The sequence below is a fragment of the Pleurodeles waltl genome, chromosome 11, assembly GCF_031143425.1.
Source record: "Pleurodeles waltl isolate 20211129_DDA chromosome 11, aPleWal1.hap1.20221129, whole genome shotgun sequence".
NCBI lineage: Eukaryota > Metazoa > Chordata > Amphibia > Caudata > Salamandridae > Pleurodeles > Pleurodeles waltl.
The window spans coordinates 32,490,920-32,516,427 of record NC_090450.1 but is presented as its reverse complement, the minus strand read 5'-3'; the positions used below and the strand labels follow the sequence as shown (position 1 = coordinate 32,516,427).

The following is a 25,508-nucleotide window of genomic DNA, read 5'->3' as shown; positions in this document are numbered from 1 at the left end:
CGCAACAGGAAACGCCCCAAAGCGCAACGTGGACACATCACAGAAAACAGACCTGTTTTTGGCAAAGTGCCTACCTGTTGATTTTGGCCTCTAGCTCAGCCGCCACCTAGGGAAACCTACCAAACCTGTGCATTTTTTAAAAAACTAGAGACCTAGGGGAATCCAAGATGGGGTGATTTGTGTGGCTCGGACCAGGTTCTGTTACCCAGAATCCTTTGCAAACCTCAAAATTTGGCTAAAAAAACACATGTTCCTCACATTTCTGTGGCAGAAAGTTCTGGAATCTGAGAGGAGCCACAAATTTCCTTCCACCCAGCGTTCCCCCACGTCTCCCGATAAAAATGATACCTCACTTGTGTGGGTAGGCCTAGCGCTCGCGACAGGAAATGGCCCAAAACACAACGTGGACACATCACATTTTTTCATAGAAAACAGTGCCTACGTGTGGATTTTGGCCTCTAGCTCAGCCGGCACCTGGGGAAACCTAGCAAACCAGCGCATTTTTGAAAACTAGAGACCTAGGGAAATCCAAGATGGGGTGATTTGCGGGGCTCTGACCAGGTTCTGTTACCCAGAATCCTTTGCAAACATCAAAATCTGGCCAAAATACACTTTTTCCTCTCATTTCGGTGACAGAAAGTTCTGGAATCTGAGAGGAGCCACAAATTTCCTTCCACCCAGCGTTCCCCTAAGTCTCTCCATAAAAATGGTACCTCACTTGTGTGGGTAGGCCTAGCGCCCACGAAACGAAATGGCCCAAAACACAATGTGGACACAACATATTTTTTCACAGAAAACAGAGGTGTTTTTTGCAAAGTGCCTACATGTGGATTTTGGCCTCTAGCTCAGCCGGTCCCAGGGGGGGGGGGAAAATGCCCTAAAATAAATTTGACCCCCCACCCCCCCAAACCCCCCCTGCCCAGGTGCGACCCTTGCCTACGGGGTCGCTACCCCTGCGTGACATTGGTGCCAATAAACAAATTCCCGGTGCCTAGTGGTTTCTGCCCCCTTGGGGGCAGATTGACCTAAAATCGACCAATCTGCCCCCAAAGGGGGCAGAAATGCTCTAAATACAGTTTGCCCCCCAGGAAAGCGACCCTTGTCTGATGGGTCGCTCCCCATCTCTAAAAAAACAAAAAAACAAAAAACAAAAAAAAACAAAAAAAACATCTGCCCTGTCGCCTAGAGGTTTCTGCCCCCCCTGGGGGCAGATCAGCCTAATAATAGGCCGATCTGCCCCCGGGGGGGGCAGAAATGGCCTAAAATAAATTTACCCCCCACCTCGGAGCGACCCTTGCCTACTGGGTCGCTTCCCCTGCGTGACATTGGCGCCAAAAAACGAATCCCCGGTGCCTAGTGGTTGCAGATTGACCTAAAATCGACCAATCTGCCCCCAAGGGGGGCAGAAATGGTCCAAACACAGTTTGCCCCCCAGGGGAGCGACCCTTGTCTGATGGGTCGCTCCCCATCTCTAAAAAAAAAAAAAAAAAAAAAAAAAAAAAATTGCCCTGGCGCCTACAGGTTTCTGCCCCCCCTGGGGGCAGATCGGCCTAATAATAGGCTGATCTGCCCCCAGGGGGGGCAGAAATGGCCTAAAATAAATTTCCCCCCCGAACACCCACCCCCCCCACCCCCCGGAGCGACCCTTGCCTACGGGGTCGCTCCCCTTGCGTGACATTGGCGCCAAAAAACAAATCCCCGGTGCCTAGTGGTTTCTGCCCCCTTGGGGCAGATTGACCTAAAATCGACCAATCTGCCCCCAAGGGGGGCAGAAATGGTCTAAATACAATTTGCCCCCCAGGGGAGCGACCTTTGCCTGATGGGTCGCTGCCCATCTCTAAAAAAAACCAAACCAAAAAAAAAACACAAAAAAAAAATTGCCCTGGCGCCTAGAGGTTTCTGCCCCCCCTGGGGGTAGATCGGCCTAATACCAATAGGCCGATCTGCCCCCAGGGGGGGCAGAGATGGCCTAAAATAATTTTGCCCCCCCACTCCCCCGGGGAGCGACCCTTGACTACAAGGTCGCTCCCCTTGTGTGACGGCGCAAAAAAAAGATCCCTGGTGCCTAGTGGTTTCTGCCCCCCTTGGGGGCAGATTGACCTAAAATCGGCCGATCTGCCCCCAAAGCGGGCAGAAATGGCCTAAATACATTTTGCCCCTCCAGGGGAGCGACCCTTGTCCAAGGGGGTCGCTCCCCATCTGTAAAACAGAAAAACAAAAAAATCCCTTGTGCCTAGTGGTTTCTGCCCCCCTTGGGGGCAGATCAGCCGAATCAAAATAGGCTGATCTACCCCCCCAGGGGGGCAGAAATGGCCTAAAATAATCCCCCCCCCAGGGAGCGACCCTTGCCTAAGGGGTCGCTCCCCTTGCGTGAAATTCACGCAAAAAAAAAACTCCCTGGTGTCTAATGGTTTCTGCCCCCCTTGGGGGCAGATTGGCCTCATCAAAATAGGCCAATCTGCCCCCAAGGGGGGCAGAAATGGCCTAAATATAATTTGCCCCCTAGGGGAGCGACCCTTGCCTAAGGGGTCGCTCCCCACCTAAAAAAAAAAGAAAACATAACAAAAAGAAAAAAAAAAAAAAGATCCCTGGTGCCTAGAGGTTTCTGCCCCCCCTGGGGGCAGATCGGCCTAATAATAGGCCGATCTGTCCCCAGGGGGGCAGAAAAGGCCTTCCCAAAAAAATGCCCCCCCTGGGAGCGACCCTTGCCAAAGGGGTCACTCCCGTTGCGTGAAATTCGCGCGCAAAAACAAACTCCCTGGTGTCTAATGGTTTCTGCCCCCCTTGGGGGCAGATTGGCCTCATCAAAATAGGCCAATCTGCCCCGAAGGGGGGCAAAAATGGCCTAAATATATATTGCCCCGTAGGGGAGCGACCCTTGCCTAAGGGATCACTCCCCACCTAAAAAAAAAAGAAATCATCACAAAAAAAAAGAAAAAAAAAAAAAAAGGTCCCTGGTGACTAGAGGTTTCTGCCCCCCCTGGGGGCAGATCGGCCTAATAATAGGCCAATCTGCCCCCAGGGGGGGCAGAAAAGGCCTTCCTAAAAAATGCCCCCCCTGGGAGCGACCCTTGCCCAAGGGGTCGCTCCCTTTTGCCAATTTCACTGAAAAAAAAAAAAAATCCCTGGTGTCTAGTGGGGTTTCAAAAGCCGGATTTCAAGCAATCCGGCTTTTGAAACCTGTGAGAGACTTCAAAGGGAAGGAAATACATTTCCTTCCCTTTGAAGCCTCTCGGGGCCTCCCCCATGGGATTGAAAAAGAAATGCAAAAGCATTTCATTTCAATCGCGCTGGAAGCTCTGCTTCCAGTGCGATGGGGGAGACCCTGTGACTAATCAGCGCGCGCTCGCGCGCTGACGTCACAGGGGGGGTTGGGGGGGTCGGGGGTGGAAGGGGAAGGGCTTCCCCTTCCATCCCTGACTTGGGGGGGTGGGGGGGAACCCCACAGAGGGAGCGCTAGCGCTCCCTCTGGGCTCTCTGCACAGGACGTAATGGTTACGTCCTGGGCACAGCAGCACTGTGCCTCAGGACGAAACCATTACGTCCTGGGCACAGAAGGGGTTAAAGTACGGTGCACCATGGTGGTCGTTAGCAAAATTGCACCAATGTTTTCAACGCTTTTGTGGCACTTTGCTACACTAGTATCAAAAATGTTGACGCTAGTGTAGCAAAGTGCAAGGAGCCCCATAGATTTCCATGGGAGCGTCATTTTAACTCCTGCTGTAAGCAAGCATTAAAATTTATGCCAAAAAGGGCACCATGAAATCTGTTAAATTTTACTGTGCCATTTTTGCGGGTCTCTACTGCTGGAATGCCCCATTTGCATACATTATGCCTGGCCCAGGAATAATGTGGCACAGGGGTTTACAAAGTGGCGCAATGCATGCAGTGCACCACTTTATAAATATGGTGCATGGAAAAAACCACTTTAGCGGCAGCTTAGCGTAAGAAAAATGACGCTATGGTGGTGCTATGGTATCTCTGGGGACTCTTAAATATGCCCCTTAGTGCTTTGCAAAGTCCTCACTGCAGTGTAGGAATTTTTTTTTTGAAAAGATTTGATCTGGACATTAAGAAGGCGGAATGCAATAATATTTCCAACTCCTTTTTGGTAGTACAGCCAGTCTATGTAGCCCCAGAAAGATCTCACCCAGTATTTACATATTCTTTGGTGATCTGCCCAAGGTGTAAAATCTGCCGTGGAGATACAATAGACCCTTAGGTCAATCTGCTATAACTCACAACCCTATTTATTTTCAGAGGGTTGTCAAAATATTGTAGGTGAAAAATTGTTTTTTTATGCTAAAAACATTTCAGCAAGAAAGGGACGGACAGAGGTAGATGGAGAAGCAGACAGGAAAGCAGATAAAGGAAGACAGAACAAGTGATGAAAAGGGTATAACAAGACAAAGAGAGGTTCAATTGAGTTAAAAGGAGAGGAGTTAAAAGGAGAGATATGGAGGCAGAGAGTAAAAGAGAGCGAGCGAGAGAGAGAGAGAGGGAAAGCTAGATAGATGGAGAGAGAGAGAGAGGAGGGAGAATGTTTAGCCTTAGAAGCTTATTGTGGCCCTCATTACAAACCTGGCGGTCGGTGATAAAGTGGCGGTAATACTGCCAACAGGCTGGCGGTAAATACCTTCAAATTATGACCATGGCGGAAAGAGCTCAGATAGACAGCCACTTTACCACACTGACCGCCAGGGCAGAAACAACAGGCACCATGGCGGTAGCCGCCTACAGCCAGACGGAAGTCAATGTTCCGCCCACCATATTAAGACATATCAATCCACCACCTTTTCTAGGGTGGTATCAACAACATCAAAAGCCTGGTGGAAACACTGCACAGAAGGGAAACAACTCACCTGTGGAGACTTAGGGAAGAACCACGCCACCATGGAGCCTGAACTGCATATATTCCCAATTCTGTTCTTCGTCCTGCTCCATCACGAACACCAACGATGGCGAAGACGACCATGGTAAGTACAGCCGCCTAGCAGACAGGGGAGAGAGGGAGGAAAAAGAGAGCGACACACACATGCACAACACACAACCCACACACACACACCATACACAAAAGCAGATGCAGTAATAAAACATATACACACCGTACCCCTCTGTAAAATTACAAGGACAACACGAATAGATAAAAGTGAGTGTAATAAGATAAATAAAGTAGTAATACGTGCATCCAATCTAAAAGTATATACATATTTACAAATCAAGAGACACTGCCCAGTCCTCAATGTTCGTGGGTCACAGGGCCACATCACAAAGTCCAAGGCCCCACTTGACTCCTGCAACAACACGGAGAGAACACTGCAGGGGCATCAGTTGGAAAATAGGCAGGCACCCAAGGGGGACGGGGAATGGGGGGCAACTCAACCAGCAGATGGAACAACACCACTGGTCCTGGATGGGGCAACATGCCCTGTGCTTGGTCCTGGGGAGTGCAAGGCCGCAGTCTCTCGAGTGGGTGACTTGCCCACTGGCTCTGAATGGGGCAACATGCCCTGTGCTTGGTCCTAGGGAGTGCAAGGTCACAGTATTTCCAGTGGATGACTTCTCCACTGGCTCTGGAGGGGGCAACATGCCCTGTGCTTGGTCCTGGGGAGTGCAAGGCCACAGTCTCTCGAGTGGGTGACTTGCCCACTGGCTCTGCAGGGGGCAATATGCCCTCTGCTTGGTCCTGGGGAATGCAAGGCCACAGTATCTCCGGTGGATGGCTTTGTGCCCTGTGATCTTTATCCTGGGGTGGATCGGGTGAGTGGGTAGCTTCTCCACTGGTTCTGGAGGGGGCATCGTGCCCTGTGATGCAGGTCTTGGGGAGTGCAAGGTCACAATCTCTCAGCTGGGTGTCAATCCCACTGGATTTGAAGGGGCAGCCCGCACAACAGCCCATGGACGCAGGACTACACACTGTCCTCCGGCAGTGGCAGATGCTCAGTGGTGGTTATGGTGATGTTGCCTCTGGCAGTCAGGGGGAGCTCCTGCCCATCCCCTGCAGCCTCGGACGGCTGCCCACTGCTGGTGGTGGTGCTGCTGCTGCTGGTGGTGGTTGTAGGGGGAAGCTCCTGCCCATCCCCGGCAGCCTTGGATGGCTGCCCACTGCTGGTGTGGTGCTGCTGCTGCTCGTGGTGGTTGTGGGGGGAAGCTCCTGCCCATCCCCTACAGTCTCGGACGACTGCACCACCATGGTTGTTAGTGGGGGCTCCGACTGAGTGCCAACACCATGCCTCTTGTCCTTTCTGCCTGCGGGTGCAGGCCCCTTGCCCTTCCTGGCAGCAGCTGTGGATGGCTCCTTGCTCCTCGTGGCAGCATCTGGGTATGGCTCCATGCTCCTCTTGGCAGCAGCTGTGGATGGCTCCTTGCTCCTCTTGGCAGCAGCTGGGGGTGGCACCTTTACCTTCACGGTGGCAGCTGGAGGTGGCACCTTGACCTTCCTGGCAGCCCTTGGGACAGGCACTCCTTCTGTGTGGCTGCCGGGTACCCAGGATCCCTTCCTCCATGAGTTGCTGGGGACACTACTGGGCCTGTGGACTGGGTGTCTGAGGTGCTTGCCTGGGATTTACACACAGTGGCCAGACGTGAAGGACAGGGGGGTGGAGAGGTAGGGAAGAGGCCAATGGTGGAGAGGAAAAGCTGCTTAGGGGCATTGGGGCGGGAAAAGGGAGAAGGTCTGGGAGTGGAGGAAGAGGGAGTGGTTGTAGGAGGTGTCTGTCTGCTGTGTTTGGGTGCAGGTGCATGGGCTGGATGCTGTTGTGAGGTGGATGGCTGTTGGGTGTCTGAGTGCTTATGTTTGTGTACTTTGGGAGTAGGGGACCCAGACCCAGTGGGAGAGGACAAAGGGGACGTGTGCATGGATGTTGGGGTGGTGACTGCCAGTGAGGTGTGTGTTCTGATAGGTGTGCTGGTGATGGAGGTAGTGGATGAGGATGTAGTGCATGCAGGTATTGACGCAACTGGGAGGGAGGTGGAGGAGGAGGGGGCACAGTGGAGGCAGTGGATGTTGGTATGTCTGCATCTGGATGGTGTTTGTGTGAGTGCCTGTAGGATGATGGGTGGTGCCTGTGATTGCCTGTGCCACTCTTGTGTGTTGTCTTGTGTACATGCTCGTCTGCCTGTGTGTTTGGGATAGGTTGGGGTTGAGGGGAATGGGACTGGGTAGAGGAGGTTGGAGGGTGGAAACGGGGACAATGACTGCAATCAGAGAGGAGGCCAGAGCCTGGATTGATCTCTGTTGGGCTGCCAAGCCAGTATGAATGCCCTCCAGAAATGCATTGGACTGTTGCATTTGGGCTGCCAGCCCCTGGATGGCATTCACAATACTTGACTGCCCTCGCAGGAGGTCAATAGCCTCCTTACTCAGTGCAGCAGGGTTCACTGGGGCAGGGCCTGAGGTGCCTGGGGCGAAGGAGATGCCCACCCTCCTGGGTGAGCGGGCACCGGCAACTCGATGATGGGTTGCTGGGAGGGCGGTGCTGGTACGCGGATGGCAGCTGTACCTGTAGCTGGGGTGGGCACAGAGGTGTCCACCACCACCAGGGAGCTTCCATCGGAGGAGGTATCCGTGTCCAAACTGCCCCCTCCAGTCTCCGCCGTGGTGCTCCCCTTGCCCTCCGTCCCACTGGTGCCCTCAGCGTAGGTGGACTCTGCCTCCTGGGTCCTGTGGGATGCAGCTCCCTCAGTCGCCGGTGCCTCCGCTCTTCTGCCAGATTATGCTAATGCACATAAGGACAGGATGACAAAACAAAAAGGGAGGAGGAGAGACAAAGGAAACACTTGGTCAATGGCTGCACCAACACCACCGTTGGCGTACACAGCAACCTCACACACAGTCAACAGCCCTACGCGTTATGCAGTGCACTACCAGTAACAATGCTAGTCACCAGGGCATGGGGAGGGAAACATACCGCCAACTGCAGCGTACCCGGGATCCACATAGCCCTGCCCAGTAGTGGATGCCTACTAGCTAGGTTGGAGGAATATCACATCAGAACCCTGCCCAACATGGGACCTACACTGCAATGTCAGCCCTGGCCTAGGGCACCCACAGGCACACTTCCCCCACCCAGGTACCACCCCACCAGGCGTAAGTAGTGATGATGGCCACTGTACTCATCCCCTTGTTGCTGCTGTGATGCACCGAAACGCCCATCCAGCTCCGGATAGGCCACCACCAGTATGCGGGCCATCAGGGGGTCAGCGTTCGACAGGAACCCCTTCCTCATTGGGAGGACATCCCCAGCTCGGCCTCCGCCGTCTTCCGTGTCCAGCGTCACTGGTCCTCCCACCATTTCTGACAGTGGGTGCTCCGCCTGACGTTGATCCCCAGGGTCCACACGTCCTTGTCGATGGCACGCCATATACCCTTCTTTTGATGGGCGCTGACCTGCAGAGTAAATGTACACAGGGAAAGGCATTATTTAGACCGTCCTACCTGTTACACTCATGGCCCACCATAGCCCTCCATCCCCTTACACACAGACATGGCCCAGCATACATGCTGCACGCTGCCCAGGGCCCATCCACCAACACCCCCCACGAGGCCTTCACACACAGCACTCCATGCATTCATGCCCCATGCATCGTGCTTACAGTGTACTCACCTGATGGTCTGGAGGCCTATACAGCAGTCCGTACTGGGGTAGGACCCATACACTAGTCTCTCCAACTCCGCCGAGGTGAAGGCAGGGGCCCTTTCCCCAGTCACACGGGCCATAGGAGGTTCCAGACACAGGTCACAGCAGCACATGCAGTGTAGGTTCTCTCCTGTTGAAGGTCAGGTAGCAAGTGAGTGAACAGATAGAAAATGCCAGTGACGTCTGCAGCAGTGCATACCATCACCATTGGCTAATTTACCCCATAGGGCCCAACAATAACCAATGAGGAGTTGCACAGTGGTTCCACACAACGTCAGCGGAATTACCTCACTTCCATCTGTCCCTCCATACAGGACAGGCGGACGCCATTTCAGGGGGGTAGACCATGGATCATAACTGCGTCACAGATCACAATTGTACATTCAAGACATATGCCACTAATACATTAAAAAATCACATCAAGCATTGAACTGTAGTGGCTACAATGTACAGAATATGACCGGCTCATCACTCTTTTGCCCCATAGATTGCAACCGCTGTGGATGAATGAGAGATGGATACATGCCCCCGTGTACAGACCCCTGATGGACTTGGCAACAATGGAGGACAGGCACATTATCCTTACCTACAGACTTGGCAGGGCCTCAATCACGGAGCTGTGTGCCCAATTGGAGCCTGACCTGATATCTGCTAACCCTCACCCCACTGGGATCCCCCCTCTTGTGCAAGTGCCATCAGTGCTCCATTTCTTGGCAACTGGTTCTTTCCAAGTGACAATGAGCTTGGCAGCAGGAATGTCACAGCCAGTGTTCTCAGTAGTGCTGACCAGAGTGTTGGCTGCCCTGATTAAACTCGTGCAGCTACATTGTTTTCCCTCAAGTGGAGGATTTGGCCACAGTGAAGGGTGACTTCTATGCAATGGGACATATCTCCAACATAACTGGGGCGATTGATGGAACACATATTGTATTTGTGCCCCCAACCAGAATGAACAGGTCTACATAAATCGAAAAAGTTTTCACTCAATGAATGTGCAGATGCTGTGTTTGGAGGACCAGTACATCTCCCATGTCAATGGTAAGTATCCAGGCTTGGTGCATAATGCTTTTATGCTGAGGAATAGCAGCATCCCAAATATGATGGCCCAACTGCAAAGGCACAGGGTGTGGCTAATGGGTTCCCACCCAGTGTATGTTGGTGTGGGCCATATGGCATAGTGTGTGGCTAACATTTTTTCCTCAATATTTGCCGGTGACTCTGGTTACCCCAACCTCTCATGGCTACTGACCCCTGTGAGGAATGCCAGGACAAGGGCAGAGGAACGTTACAATGAGGCACATGGGCGAACATGAAGGATAATAGAACCTACCTTTGGCCTCCTGAAGGCCAGGTTTCGGTGCCTCCATCTAACAGGTGGATCCCTGTGCTGCTCACCCAAGAAGGTCTGCCAGATAATCATGGCATGCTGCATGTTGCACAACCTTGCCTTGAGACGCCATGTACCTTTTCTGCAGGAAAAGGAGGCTGGAGATGGGCGTGAGGCAGCTATGGACCTTGTGGACAGTGAAGATGAGGTGGCAGATTATGAAGATGAGGACAACAGAACTGCAGTCATTAGACAATACTTCCAATGAGGATAAACAGTGTAACTTCACATCTCATTGACAGTTTCGTGTTTGACATTGTCACTGGCAGGCTGTGAATTCCCACTTCTATTCCCACTCACTATACCCTTTTGCAAATCCTTTTGCAGATATTGGTGCCCCATTAGTGATCCTGGTGTGTTCACTGCTGCCAACTACAGGTCATTCCTATGTATACATTACTGTACAGTTGAATTGCAATGTTTAAACCTTGTTAAACCAATACATACTTAAATCATTTGACATACTCCATACCTGGAGGAGGCTTTGGCAATAGTCTCTGACTTCTGCCTGGATCGCAGGGAAAGTTTGATGGGAGGGGTTCTCCTTCTGCAGGGTAGGGTTGCTGGTGGCCTGTTGGTCCTGTGGCGGAGCCTCCTGTCCACAAGCGGCAGCGGTGGTGGAGGGCTGTTCAGTAGTCTGGCTAGTGGCAGGGGCCCGCTGGTGTGACACTGCCTCCCTCATAATGTTGGCCATGTCTGCCAGCACCCCTGCAACGGAGACCAGGGTGGTGTTAATGGCCTTCAAGTCCTCCCTGATCCCCTGGTACTGTCCCTCCTGCAGTTGCCTGTTTTCCTGCACTTTGTCCAGGATCTGGCCCAGCGTACTCTGGGAATGTTGATATGCTCCCAGGATCGCGGTGAGTGCCTCCTGGAAAGTTGGTTGCCTGGGCCTGTCCTCCCCCTGGTGCACAGAAGTCCTCCCAGCTTCCCTGTTGTCCTGTGCCTCTGTCCCCTGAACCATGTGCCCACTGCCACTGACCCCAGGTCCCTGATTGTCTTGGGTTTGTGGTGTGCCCTGGGGTCCCTGTAGTGGTGGACACACTGCTGATTGATGTTTCCTGGGGACAGAGGTATGGGCACCCAGGGTGGGTGCTGTGGTGGTGTTTCCTGAGGGGGGAGGCTGTGTGGTGGGCTGGGACTGTGCCTGGGTAACTGACTGTCCAGAGGTCCCTGATGGTCCAGGTTGGTCATCCAGATTCAGGCGAGCAGAGTTGCTGTCATCAATGTGGGCCTCTTCTGTGGGGGGGACTGGATGTTGCTGGCTCCTCTTCTCCGGTGACATTATCTGGGATATCTGTGAGGATGTATAGGCAGTGTTATTATTTCTGTGTGTGACATTTTGTGCATGGGTGGGTTGCCTTCTATGGCAGCTTTTCCTTGTGTGAGTTGTTATGTGGTGGGCTAGGTGATTCTCTAGTGTGCATGCTTTAGTGATAGGTGTCCATGCAGGTCTGTGAGTGGTGTCCATGCAATGGTGGTGCATGCTGGGCTTGGCATTGGGATGAGTGGGTTGTGCTGGTGGGGTGTGTGGGAGGTGATGGAGTGATGGGAGTGAGGGTGGGGTCGGGTATGTGATGGCATGCAGGTAGGGGGGTGATAGTAATAGAGAGTTGACTTACCAGAGTCCAGTCCTCCTGCTACCTCTGCCAGGCCCTAAGGATGCATGATTGCCAAGACTTCCTCCTCCCATTTTGTTAGTTGTGGGGGAGGAGGTGGGGGTCCTCCACCAGTCCTCTGTACTGCGAGCTGGTGTAGTGCTGCAATGGAACGCACTTTACCCCGTTGGTCGTTTCACCTCTTCCTGATGTCATCCCTTGTTCTGGGGTGCTGTCCCATGGCGTTGACCCTGTCCACGATCCTCCGCTATAGCTCCATCTTCCTAGCAATGGATATCTGCTGCACCTGTGATCCAAATAGCTGTGGCTTTCCCCGGTTATTTCCTCCTCCATGACCATTAGCTCTTCCTCAGAGAATACGTGGTGTTGTTGTGGTGCCATGAGTATAGTGTGAGTAGTGTGGGTGAGGGTGTGTAGGGTGATGTGTTGGGGTGTGTAATGTAAGGTGCCTGGGTGGTGTATAGGTGATGGTGGTATGTGGCTCTGTTTGTGTGAGTGTTCTTGCTGTCTCTCTCTGTTGGCAATGGTTTGTATTCGTAAAGGATTGTGGGTAATGTGGGTGTGTGTTTTATAGTGGTGTAGGTGTGTGGGTGTGGTGTGTGTATGTTTTTGCCTGTCTCACTGGGATCCTGCTGGCCAGGACCCCAGTGCTCATAGTTTATGGCCTAATGTGTGTGTCTGTATAGTGCTTAACTGTGTCACTGAGACTCTGCTAACCATAACCTCAGTGCTTAGGCTCTCTTTGCTTTTAAATTTGCCACTGTAGGCTAATGACTTCATTTACCAATTTTGATTGGCACACTGGAACCCCTTATAAGTCCCTAGTATATGGTACCTAGGTACCCAGGGCATTGGGGTTCCAGGAGATCCATATGGGCTGCAGCATTTCTTTTGCCATCCATAAGGAGCTCAGACAAACCCTTACGCAGGACTGCCATTGGAGCCTGCGTGAAATAGTGTACACAGTATTTCACAGCCATTTTCACTGCACCTAAGTAACTTATAATTCACCTATATGTCTAACCTTCACTTGCTGAAGGTTAGGTGCAAAGTTTACTAAGTGTGAGGGCATCCTTGCACTAGGCAAGGTGCTCCCACATAGTTCAGGGCCATTTCCCCAGACTTTGTGAGTGCGGGGACCCTAATACATGTGTGCACTACATATCGATCAATACCTATATGTAGCTTCACAATGGTAACTCCGAATATGGCCATGTAACATGTCTAAGATCATGGAATTGTCCCCCCATTCCAAATCTGGTATTGGGGAGCCAGTTCCATGCATCCTGGGGGCTCCACCATGGACCCCCAGTATTGCCAAACCATCTCTCTGAGGCTTGCACTGCAGCTACAGCTTCTGCCACCTCACAGACAGGGTTCTGCCCTCCTAGGATCTGGGCATCCCAGTCCCAGGAAGGCAGGACAAAGCATTTCCTCTGAGAGCAGGGTGTTACACCCTCTCCCTCTGGAAATAGGTGTTACAGGCTGGGGAGGGGTAGCCTCCCCCAGCCTCTGGAAATGCTTTGAAGGGCACAGATGGTGCCCTCCTTGCATAAACGAATCTACACCGGTTCAGGGACCCCTTGTCCCCTGCTCTGGCGTGAAACCGGACAAAGGAAAGGGGAGTGACCACTTCCCTGTCCGTCCCCACCCCAGGGGACGTGCCCAGAGGTCTTCCAGTGTGTCCCAGACTTCAGCCATCTTGCTTTGCACGGTGTAGGGGCACTGTGGAGGGCTCTGAGTGGCCAGTGCCAGCAGGTGACGTCAGAGAACCCTCGTGATAGGTCCATACCTGATAAGGTAGCCAATCCCCCTCTCAGGGCTATTTAGGGTCTCTCCTGTGGGTTCTCTTCAGATTCTGCTTGCAAGTTTCCTTCAGGAATCCTCTGCAACTACTTTAGCATCCTCTGACCTCAGATCAACCGCAGCCTGCTCCAAGAAACACTGTAACTGCAACAAAGTATCCACAAGAGATACTTTTCTGCTGCACCCTCAGCTCCAAGTCAGCAACTGCAACAGTTTCCACTGTGTGAATGCTCTGGGGACTCCCTGTCTTCATCCTGCACCAGAAGGGCCGAAGAAATCTCCTGTGGAGTGACGGAGTCACTCCTCTGCTCCAACAGGCACATTCCAAGACGACGACTGGTACCCTTGGACTCCTCTCACAGTGACAAGCGTGCTCCTAAGGACACAAAGGGTGGACATCATCGACATAGACTGTCCTGAGGTCATGCTGATGCAATTTTGGGAAGGCAAGACCTTGCCTTCCCTGAGAGCGACGGTCCCCCTGTGTTTTGTGTCTTCTTCACCTCCTGAGGCCTCTGTGCACTATTTGCTAAATTCCTTTGTGCACAGCCTGGCCCAGGTCCCCAGCACTCCATCCTGCGATGCTCAACTCGCTGAGTTGTTCTCCGGCGGCGTGGGACCTTCTTTTGTTGTGCTGCATCAACCGCGTTTTGCACCTCCTTTGTCCCCGGATCCTGCGACTCCTGGGGGTGCTGGCTGGCATCCTGAGGGCTCTCTAAAGTGCTGAGAGCCCCCTCTTCCCCTTCACACAGAGTTGAGGCCCTCAGGTCCCTCCTGGGTCTATTCAGCACCATTTTGACCCAAAACGCACTTTTGTCGTAACCAAGGCTTGTTGGCGACTTCAAACACAAAATCACATCTACAACGATCTTCACGTTGTGGGTCATCCTTTGCATCATGCAGGAACCCGCTGGCATCTTCCTAGGGTGCATTCCTGCAGTCTTCGACTAACTGGGGACTCTTCTTTTGCACCCTCTTCTGGGTTGGCAGGGGCTCCTGTCCTTCCTGGAACTTCTTTCGACTTCTGGACTTGGTCCCCTTCCTTTGAAGGTTTTCAGGTTCAGGAATCCAGCAGTTGTTCTTTGCAGACTTGGTTGGTTGCTGCAAAATCCCAATCACAAGGTTTAGTGTGTCCTAAGGAAACTTGTAGTACTTTACTCCTGCTTTTTTGGGCTCTGTGGTGGGGTAATTTACTTACCTTTACTGTATTCTTACTCTTCCAGCGATTCTGCACACACTACACTTGTCTAGGGGGGAATTCGTGATTCACATTCCACTTTCTTAGTATATTGTTTGTGCTGCCTCGTAGACCTATTTTCTCCCATTGCATTCTATATAATTCCCTATTGTTTGCATTGTTCTGTGACTATTTACTTGTCTAATTTTGGTGTCTAGTGTATATATTGTTTACAATACTTACCTCCAGAAGTAGTATTGTCTCTAAGATATTTTTGATACTGTGTCACCCGAATAAATACCTTTATTTTTGGTAACACTGAGTATTGTCTTTACTTGTGGATAAGTACTGTGTAACTATACGTGGTATTGCATGAGCTTTGCATGTCTCCTCGTTCAGCCTAAGCTGCTCTGCTATACTACCTCTATCAGCCTAAGCTGCTAGAACACTACTACTTTACTAATAAGGGATAACTGGACCTGGTATAAGGTGTAAGTACCCAAGGTACCCACTACAAACCAGGCCAGCCTCCTACATGGCGGAGTTGTGTATGTGGCTGTATAGTGACAGATTGGTGTGTGTGTGTTGTAATGTGGTGAACGGATATCCGTCGCAGTGGCGGTATGTTGGCGGCAGTCAGCATGGTGGTAAGTGGGATTTACCGCCAATGTCATAATGAGGGCCTATGTCTTTTATGTTACAATTGTCTTGTATTAAAATTACTTCAAGTGGTCACTTTCGGTTTTCAATACATTCAAACATTTAAGTCCTATTTAGGCTTGCCACCTTATTCTGTCGTATGTTTACAGGGTAGAGTTCATCATTCCTATCTGTTAACCTTCCAGCTATTTGATGTTTTCCCTTGGTTAATGCGCCATCTGCCTGGAGGTCAACAGAAGATGTTCAAGTTTAATGCATTCATGTGCCAGTTCTTGGAGAAGGAGATCAGATGCCATAAAGAGAGTGGAACCCCAGAGGAACCGCAGGACATCATTGACTTTTATCTCTCCCAGATGTCCAAGGTAAGGCCGAATTGGTTAAAGGTGTTTGCTGGATTTTTGAATCCATACTAGACCTTGAATATTCTTAAGCAAACTATGTGTGTCAGAGGATGCAAAGTTACTTATGAGATGGACTCACATAGGTAGATTGTAGATATTCTCTGTGAAGTTAGGTTAACTCTGCCTGCCTGCACGCCTCTCAATGAAGAATTGATCTTCTTTTCCTTTCCCTACACATTGCGTGTGATTGTGAAACATTTCGATATCTTAATATCGTAAAATAGCATGAGGTGCTACAAACAAATTGCAATAAAAGAATTATGCACACTGAATCTGCTTTTCTCAGTTGCTCTCCCCTCATTGCTTTGAAAATTGGAAGTTGTAGATTGATGTTTTTTTTGGGAAGGTCTTTAAATATGCTGCAGTAGTGGCATTAAAAGATGGTATGCATAATGGTAGCCTCTGGTCTTGAACTGAAATCCTCAAGGACACATCAATGTTAACTTTCAAAAAGCTGAGCTGGGGCAAATTCTTTATTTTTTTCAGAGGTCAGTCTTGAAGAAGCTGCTCAACAATAACAACAATATTTGGCAGTAATTCTTGGGAACTATTCGATACCATCCTTGCACTGCACCATCTCCCTGTGGCTGGTGCTGCACCCTGCGTAAGAAGTGCTGCCTGTCTGTCAGTCAGTGCTAAACCATAGCAAACTAGACTTCTTCAGAAGTGTTTCCTCAATTTAACTCCATCTCATCAGGCCTACCTGGGACTGTTTGGCACCCATTTGGTAATGGACACCTTTATGCCCAGATACTTTGTGAAATCTTCTACTCCCACTGATGGACTTTTGCACTACGAACCACATTGCAATCATTTAAGGTCTGACAGAGGATGACACCAACCATTTCTTTAACGCAGGATTCAAGGAAGTCCTCTAAGTGGAATGGAAGAGGCATACTCCGTACAGAAAAAATGGTCAGCAACTCTCTCCTGTCTCTGCTACAAACTTCCCTCACTCACATTCCTCTCTCAACATTCTATCAAGTCAACCTGCTCAACATTCTATCAAGTGAACGTTTTATCAAGTCAGCCAGCATAGGCCAGATCTTGGATCAGTCATCTTATTTGGACTGTTAGGTAAAACTCAACTGCTGCTATGAAGCAGTTTTAGAATCTTACCTGAACTGCTAGGTCAAACTCAACTGCTGCTGTGAAACAGTTTTAGAATCCCAAACCGTTTTGTGAGAATTATTCTGCATGTAGTTATTTATAAAGTGATGTTTGTGATTGATCTGACCTCTGGGTGTTACTTCTGTACATTAATCACACAAGGATTGCATTATGAATTAGTTTATCTTTAATCTTTAATTCTGGTGTCACCCCTTTAGCAATGTCAGCATTATATTATACATTCAGGCACGCGACCTCGGGCAGGTGTACGGCAGACCCTAGGAAGATTTGAATGTACTCTCCTTTGGTCTGAGGTTTACACGTCCCTATGATGCCTTGTCTCCACACGGGATGGGCGACCTACCAATCGACTGACTGTGACAATTAGTCTACGTACTGTAAGTGACCTTTTAGCACTTACTGTTTGGTTTTCTAGGAGAAGTTACAATTTACGGTCCTGATGAAGCGCCACTGGATCAATTTCTGACCGCATAGGCGCGAAACATGTTGACCTTATAGCGTTAGGACAGAGTACATCTCCTCCTTTCCCTTTTTTTAGGAGTATAGGGGACTTCTGATGGATACAACTACCTGTGGATTCCTCACCTCATGAATACTCCCATGGCGCCAGCATTCTACGGAAATCTTCTTACTAGTCTCTGCACGTCGACGAGGACGTCACTGTCTCGCACGCGACGCCGTCTGACGTCATACAGGCAATAAGAGGTCCTCGACGACGTGCGGACGTCAGTTCCCTTTTTTCCGTGCATTCGAAACGGTTATCTTCGAGGGAGCAACTGTTACTCTTGCGGTTACAGTGTATATCTTGCTGCGTACTCTTTCTCTGTGGAAATAATGTCGCAGAGAAAGTCTGGATTTAAGCCTTGTCGTGAGTGTGGAGGCAAGATGTCGGTGACGGATCCTCATTCCGATTGCCTTTGGTGTTTGAGCTCCGACCACGACGTCTCGACTTGTGATTCGTGTCAGCACATGAATCCGAAGGCCATTAAAGAACGCGAGGCGAAGCTGTTTATGGCCAAGTCAAAGGAGAAGCATCACAAGAAAAAGTCTTCTCCAAGACATCGGCGTCATCGAGACTCCCGGCGCCGTAGAGAATCTTGGCGTCATTCAAGGGAGGCTCGTTCCAGGTCTCCGGATCGGCGCCGGAGGACATGGGAGGTCAGCCCCACGGTGACGCCGCATCCTTCGACGCCGTTGCTCTCTCCGACGTCTCCAACTTCGCCTGGACAGGCGTCGTGATTGAGGTATTGGAGCCTCAGGTGTTTTCTCCGGCGCAGACGCCGAGGCCGGCGTCGGGGTCGCCTCCGAGTCAGGCACCCCAGTATCCGGCTTTTCCCACCCCTGGAGCCGATAGTTCCGCATTCTTGAATGCGATGTATGCCATCTTCCAACAGATGGCTCCAGGGGGTGCTCCGGCTGGGCCTTTGGCCTTTTCTTTGGGTGATCCTGCGCCTCTTCGGCCGGCACCCTTTATGCCCTTTCTCCCGTTTGGGAACGTGGGCTCGGCGCCAGTGTCGGCGCCGGTGGCCGCTCCGATGGCTTCGGAGGGATTGGCCCCAGGGATTTCCATCCCGTCGACGTCGAGATTTCGGCCTGTGACTCCGGTGGGTCCATCCGTTTCATCTGCTCTTCAGTCGGCGCCGAAGTTACCTGTGGCGCCGGATGCGGCGTCGGTGGCTTCGGAAGATCGGCGCCGATCTCCGACTTCGGCGGAGGTGTTGTCGACTCCGCGGATTGAGCAACGACTGCATTCAAGGAGGCGTGCTCTCCGGGTACTAGAGGAGCAGGAATACCAACGAGCCCTAGAGGAAGGAGAGCTAGAGGACTCGGGTGATGGGCTGCGTGGACTGGAGTCGGCCAGTGGGCTGGACACTTCCCCTGAGTGGGACCTTTCGTCCCCGGGGGAATATACCGAGGAAGCTGCTTCCTTTCATACAGTGGTACGGAAGGCAGCTAGTTTTTTGGACCTGCCTTTGCCGGTGGTGGAGGCGAAACAAAACCTTTTGACAGAGGTGTTGCATCCGGCCTCAGCCGCGGCGGAGCCTCTATTACCTTTTAATGACGCTCTGCTGGATCCGGTTTTAGAGGTGTGGAAGAAGCCGGCATCTTCCCCAGCAGTTCACAGAGCCGTGGCCAGGAGGTATCGGACGGCTCCAACTGATCCTGGTTTCCTATCTAGGCACCCTACGCCGGAGAGCTTGGTTGTGCAGGCCTCCTGTTCGTCCAAATCAGCGCCTGGTTCTTTCCCGACGGTGCCTGGGGACAGAGACTCAAAAAAGCTAGAGGCGCAGTCGAAGAAGATTTTTTCGTCCTGCAGTCTGGCGTTAAAAGCCACTAATGCGACCTGTATCCTGGGGAGGTATATTTATGCTCTGATGGATGACATCTCCTCTTCGTTTACAGAGCTTCCCCAGGGTCTTTTGGATCTTGTCTCTGATGCCCAGGCTGCTGCGACCCAAATTATCCAGACGGGACTGGATACCACCGACTCGGTAGCCAGAGCAATGGGCACAACTGTGGTGGAAAGGAGACAGGCCTGGCTACGTAACTCGGGCTTTTCGGCAGATGTACAGTCCACATTGTTGGATCTCCCGTTTGATGGGGACAAACTGTTTGGGGCTAAGGCTGATTCGGCCTTGGAACGTTTTAAGGAGAGCAGGGCCACGGCTAAGTCGTTGGGACTCCAAGCTCCTTCTTCCACGGCCTCTTCCAGATTCTTCAGGAGGTTTCGTGGATTTGGGCGTGGCTCTTCCTCCTCTTCCTTTCGGGGAAGATATCAGCAACCTGCCTCTTCCCACCCCTATAGATCTTTTAGGGGGAGGGGTAGGGTCCGCACCAGGGGAGCCTCTCAGCAGCACTCTGCCTCTTCCTCATCCTCTGGCGGGGTGCAGCAGGGGAAGCAGCCTTAGGCTTCCACCATTTCCCACTCACTCCTCTCCTGTAGGGGGAAGATTACAGCATTTTCTCACCAAATGGGAGACTGTTACGTCGGACACTTGGGTTCTCAGTGTTGTGGGAAAAGGCTACACCCTTCCCTTTCGGGAGTTTCCGCCCCTCATCCCGCCCCGCCCTTCGTATTGTTCACAAGAACACCTCCTGTTGCTAGAACAGGAGGTGGAAGTCCTCCTTTTAAAGGGCGCGGTGGAGTTGGTCCCGGAGCAGGAAAGGGGTCAAGGAGTTTACTCAAGGTATTTCCTGATTCCCAAGAAGGATGGTCGTTTGAGACCAATTCTGGACCTGAGGATCTTGAATTGGTTCCTCAAGCAGGAAAAGTTCAAGATGCTGACCCTAGCACAGGTGCTTTTGGCGTTGAACATGGAAGACTGGATGGTGTCTGTCGACTTGCAGGATGCTTACTTTCATATCCCGATACTCAAGTCACACAGGAAGTATCTCCGGTTTGTGGTGGGATCGCAACACTACCAGTTTGCGGTCCTTCCGTTTGGTCTTACTTCAGCACCTCGAGTCTTCACGAAGGTGATGTCGGTGGTTGTGGCAGAGCTCAGAAGGAAGGGGATAGCAGTATTCCCTTACTTGGACGATTGGTTGATCAAAGCCAAGTCCCCGGAGCTTGTGTTGCGTCATCTGCAGTCAACAACCCAGTTGTTGTTCGACCTGGGCTTTTCGGTGAACGAGCCCAAATCTCACCTGGAGCCCTCTCAGCGCCTCCTGTTCATAGGGGCAGTACTGGATACGACATTGGGTCGGGCCTTTCCTCCGCCTCAGCGGATTCAAGATATTCAGGATTTGGTTCCAATGTTTCGAAACGGAGCGGTAGTTCCAGTCCTCAAGGTCCTTCGTCTGCTCGGTCTTTTTGCCTCCTGCATTCTGTTGGTCACGCATGCTCGCTGGCACATGAGGGCTCTTCAGTGGTGCCTCCGAAGGCAGTGGTCTCAACACAGAGGGGATCTAGAGGGTACTGTCAAGATCTCCAGAGATGCTGCTGTGGATTTGAAGTGGTGGATTGCAAGCAACAATCTTTCACAAGGAAAACCGTTCCAGCAGTCGCCACCAGTGGCCACAGTCATAACGGATGCTTCCACTCTAGGGTGGGGAGCTCATCTGAGGGATCTGGAGATCAAAGGTCTTTGGTCTCCAGAGGAACAGATTTTTCACATCAATCTGTTAGAGTTACGGGCTGTACGTCTGGCTCTCAAGGCCTTCCTCCCTTCCCTTCGTGGTCAGTCGGTACAGGTCCTAACGGACAATACTACCACGATGTGGTACATAAACAAGCAGGGAGGAGTGGGGTCGTACCTTCTCTGCAGAGAAGCTCTTCGACTATGGTCCTGGGCAAAGGACCATCGGATTTGCTTGATAGCAAACCATCTGGCCGGAGTCTTGAACGTGCGTGCGGACAGTCTCAGTCGCCACTTCTCGGCAGACCACGAGTGGCGTCTCCATCCAGATCAAGTCCGTTTAATCTTCCATAAGTGGGGGTTTCCTCGGGTAGATCTGTTCGCCACTCGAGAGAACGCGCATTGTCCATTGTTCTGCAGCCTTCAGTATCCGATGCAGGAAGCATTGGGGGACGCGATTCAAATGACCTGGTGCGGCCAGTTGCTTTACGCGTTTCCTCCCATACCCTTGATTCCTTGAGTATTGAGGAAGATTCGCCAAGACCGGGCTCTAGTAATCGTAATAGCTCCGGATTGGCCAAGGAGGGTGTGGTACTCCGACCTTCTCCAACTCTCAACGTGCCCGCCGCTCCGTCTCCCTTTCAGGGCAGACCTCCTCTCGCAGTCGCAGGGGCAGGTTCTACACCCCAACCTCCAGAGTCTGCACCTACATGCCTGGAGATTGAACGGGGCAACCTGAGTTCCTTCTCTCTCCCGCCTGAGGTAGTGGATGTTATATTAGCGGCCAGGCGACACTCCACTAAATCTATCTACGCTAATAGGTGGTCTAAATTTGTTGCGTGGTGTGGAGAGAGGCAGATTGATCCTTTACAAGCTCATCTATCGGACGTTTTGTCTTTTGCTCTATCTCTGGCGCAGAAAGGTTGTGCAGTGGCTACCATTAAAGGTTATTTATCGGCCTTGTCAGCCTTCATATGTCTTCCAGACCAACCATCTTTATTTAAATCCCCTATTGTTATCAGATTCTTGAAAGGTCTTCTAAATCAATATCCTCCAAAGCCATTCGTTATGCCGCAATGGGATTTGTCCTTAGTCCTGACTTCCCTTATGGGGTCCCCTTTTGAACCTATGCATTCTTGCCCCTTAAGGTATTTGTTTTTAAAAACAGTCTTCCTGATAGCTATAACATCAGCAAGGAGAGTGAGTGAGTTGCAGGCCTTATCAGTAAAACCCCCTTATACAACTTTTTATGGGGATAAGGTGGTGTTGAGGACCAAGGCTGCTTTCCTCCCGAAGGTTGTTTCACCCTTCCATTTGGCTCAGGCAATTACTTTGTCCACGTTCTATCCTCCGCCTCATCCTTCCAAAGAGGAAGAAAGACTGCACCGTCTGGATCCAAAGAGAGCGTTGAGCTTCTTTATCAATAGAACAAAGGATTTCAGGCTGGAGGATCAGCTGTTTATTGGATACGTGGGCAAGAGGAGAGGAAAGGCAGTCCACAAGAGAACACTATCCAGGTGGGTTGTTCTTTGCATTAAAATATGTTACTCTTTGGCAAAGAAGGATCCTCCTGAGGGCATTAGAGCTCATTCCACCAGAGCTAAGTCGGCCACTTCGGCCTTAGCCAGAGGTGTTCCTGTGGTCGACATCTGCAAGGCCGCAACTTGGTCGTCCCTTCACACTTTTGCAAAACATTACTGTTTAGATTCTGAGGTTAGAAGGGACGGCCATTTTGCACGGTCAGTGCTGCAGGATTTCTTGGTTTGACCATTTAGGCACCCACCGCCGGGCGTGGTACTGCTTTGGGACTCTATTCATGAGGTGAGGAATCCACAGGTAGTTGTATCCATCAGAAGAACGAGTTACTTACCTTCGGTAACGACTTTTCTGGTGGATACATTAGCTACCTGTGGATTCCTCACGGTCCCACCCGCCTCCCCGTTGCCTTTATGGTCTTGCCAAGTAATCCTTGAGTGCGCTCCTCTTGATCTTTGAGGGTGCAATAGATGTATATATATAATATATTTATATATATATATGGGTATATGTGTATATATCTTTATGTATATACTTGGTGTGTGTATATATTTTTAAAAGAAAGAGTTTTATATATATATATATATATATATATATATATATATGTACATAAAAAAGATTTACAGTTATTCATACAATGTGGTGTATTTTTACAATATAATGGATGTTGCTTTGTTCTTTCATTGCATTGCCTGGTTGTTCTCATGCACGTAAAAAATGATTGGTACTGACGTCCGCACGTCGTCGAGGACCTCTTATTGCCTGTATGACGTCAGACGGCGTCGCGTGCGAGACAGTGACGTCCTCGTCGACGTGCAGAGACTAGTAAGAAGATTTCCGTAGAATGCTGGCGCCATGGGAGTATTCATGAGGTGAGGAATCCACAGGTAGCTAATGTATCCACCAGAAAAGTCGTTACCGAAGGTAAATAACTCGTTCATTACTCCCTTCAAGTACTCCTTAACTAATTTTTAATCTTGGCCTGATCCCCATTTTTGAGCAATTAAATTGAGACACTGGGTGTTCATAGCCAATTTTAACACACCTTTCACTCTACTTTTCCTTGTCAGCACGTATTGCAGACTCCACTGGATCTGCGATACTACTTTCGGTCTAGTGCCACCACCACTTGTGTGGTGGCCCGTCAGATGTTGCAGTGCCGGTCTGACGAGGAGTTAGCCCAATGATGATGTTTAGCGTCTTATTTTGATGCTTGAGGGCACTCCTACCACATCACTGACACTTTCTCGTCCTCACTGACAGATTCTTTGGAACAGTGTACTCTTTTTCATTTATAGCATTATATTATGTACAAGATTTTTTACCTGTGTTTTTCTATAGCGTAGGTTATTTTATGAATTGAAAGATTTTGTAGTACTGTATGACTCATTTTGTTGTATGTGTGCCTAAGGAATGTGAGCATCCACATTACCTGAAAACTGAGATAAAACAAAAGTTTGTTTTCTAAAATACATTTGAGCAAGGAGAGAAGTCCAATCTAGAAAGGTTTTATAGGCTGTGTTCAATGGAGGTGTCAAGAATATAGTTGGAAAATGTATGTATGCTATTCAAGCATAGGAATAGAATCAAATTAGCTGAAAACAGTATTTAGAAATCTCCTTCAAATAATATTAAGAGGGTATTCTCTAAAAAAAGTTTTTAAAAAATATTGTTGGCAAATGACGTTGCTAAATTCCAAGGGTATATCATCTCATCTTTGTAGGGAGTTTGAAATCGTGGCTCCCCTAACAGTAGTTTATTGGTTATGAATGGTGCATTACTTTCATTTACAGCTTTATACTGTACAAACATACCCTCAAACCCATCAAAGCACCTTTCATGTATATGGTATTTATATAGCACAAACCTAGCCACAAGGCAGTAGAGTTCTGTACATAGTCAAAGTCTGGCATAAAGTCAACCCCTGATAGGATAGATACCTGGTTTGTGGACTGTTCATGCATTGTGATGCAGTGTTCTTTCAAGAGGTGCATCTTAAACACATTACAAAATTGGAGCAGTGCTAGGGCGGTCCTGATGGATATGGGTATGTTTTTTCAGATAGGTGGAAAAGGTGTGAAGCCTTGTTTTTTCTTTTTTACCCTTTTAGTATGCAGTCTCATTGTTTCCTTGCTGCAGGTGTGCTCTTAACCCCGAGAGATGGTGAGGTTGTCTGGAAGATAGGCGGGGAAGCTAGGCATGGCGGCTTTGTAAAAATGCAGCCGGTTTTGACCCTACAAAAATATCACACAGAGTAACTCAATTTTAAAAAGCCTGCCATGATATCATCGACACTAACAGTGTTGCATGTAGCCCAAGGCTACATGGCGACGTGTGCCTGCTTCTGCTCAAAATGACATGAACCTGTATGTTATGACCTGTAGTATTTTCAATTGAACATCTGCTCTCTTGACCTTACGGTGGAGTCCATCTGCACCGGACTTCAGAGATGCTTTATAGTGTTTATGTTGGGGGTCGTATCTTTTCTATAGTATCCTCCAGGAGATATTAGGAATCCTCATCTTGTCTCTTGTCATATCTTTAAAGCTGCTTGATTCTTCTGTTTTTTAAATGCCCCGGTTATAGTGACCTTCCTCATCCATTCTAGGCATCTGACAAAATGACCTCCGCACTTAATGAAGAAAACTTGATTCGCCTTGTTATAGACATTTTCATGGCTGGGACAGAGACCACCACAACGACGCTGCTCTGGTCAATCATCCACATGTTGAACCATCAAGATATCCAAGGTGAGACATGGGCAGCATTTCCCATTTGAAAATACACAGAAGTCAGTATGTTTAGATAGTTAGCTAAAAGTATTTCAAGGCCCCATGTCTTATCCAGGTGACTGGTTGACACCTGTTCGGTATAAGTCAATAACGACGCTCAATGAAGGACCACACGCCAATTATGAATACAATTTAGCTTTACTAGAATTTCAGGTGAATATATGTATTTAGCACATCAACAATAGTAGAATAAGAATAGCAATGAAAAGCATCTATTTATATATGAATACACTACAAAGAGCATCTATGCATATATATAAGCAAAGAGTTCATTGACAGATATA

General features: G+C 50.0%; 1 protein-coding gene across 1 annotated transcript in view; it reads left to right on the top strand.

The window, feature by feature from the left end:
• LOC138265307 (cytochrome P450 2J4-like) overlaps positions 1–25,508 on the top strand; it is a 213,237-nt gene that overhangs the window by 133,727 nt on the left and 54,002 nt on the right. The window contains exons 6-7 of the mRNA XM_069212915.1: positions 15,471–15,647; positions 25,041–25,182. Of these exons, the coding sequence (XP_069069016.1) occupies positions 15,471–15,647; positions 25,041–25,182 (319 nt within the window). The remainder of the gene's footprint in view (positions 1–15,470; positions 15,648–25,040; positions 25,183–25,508) is intronic.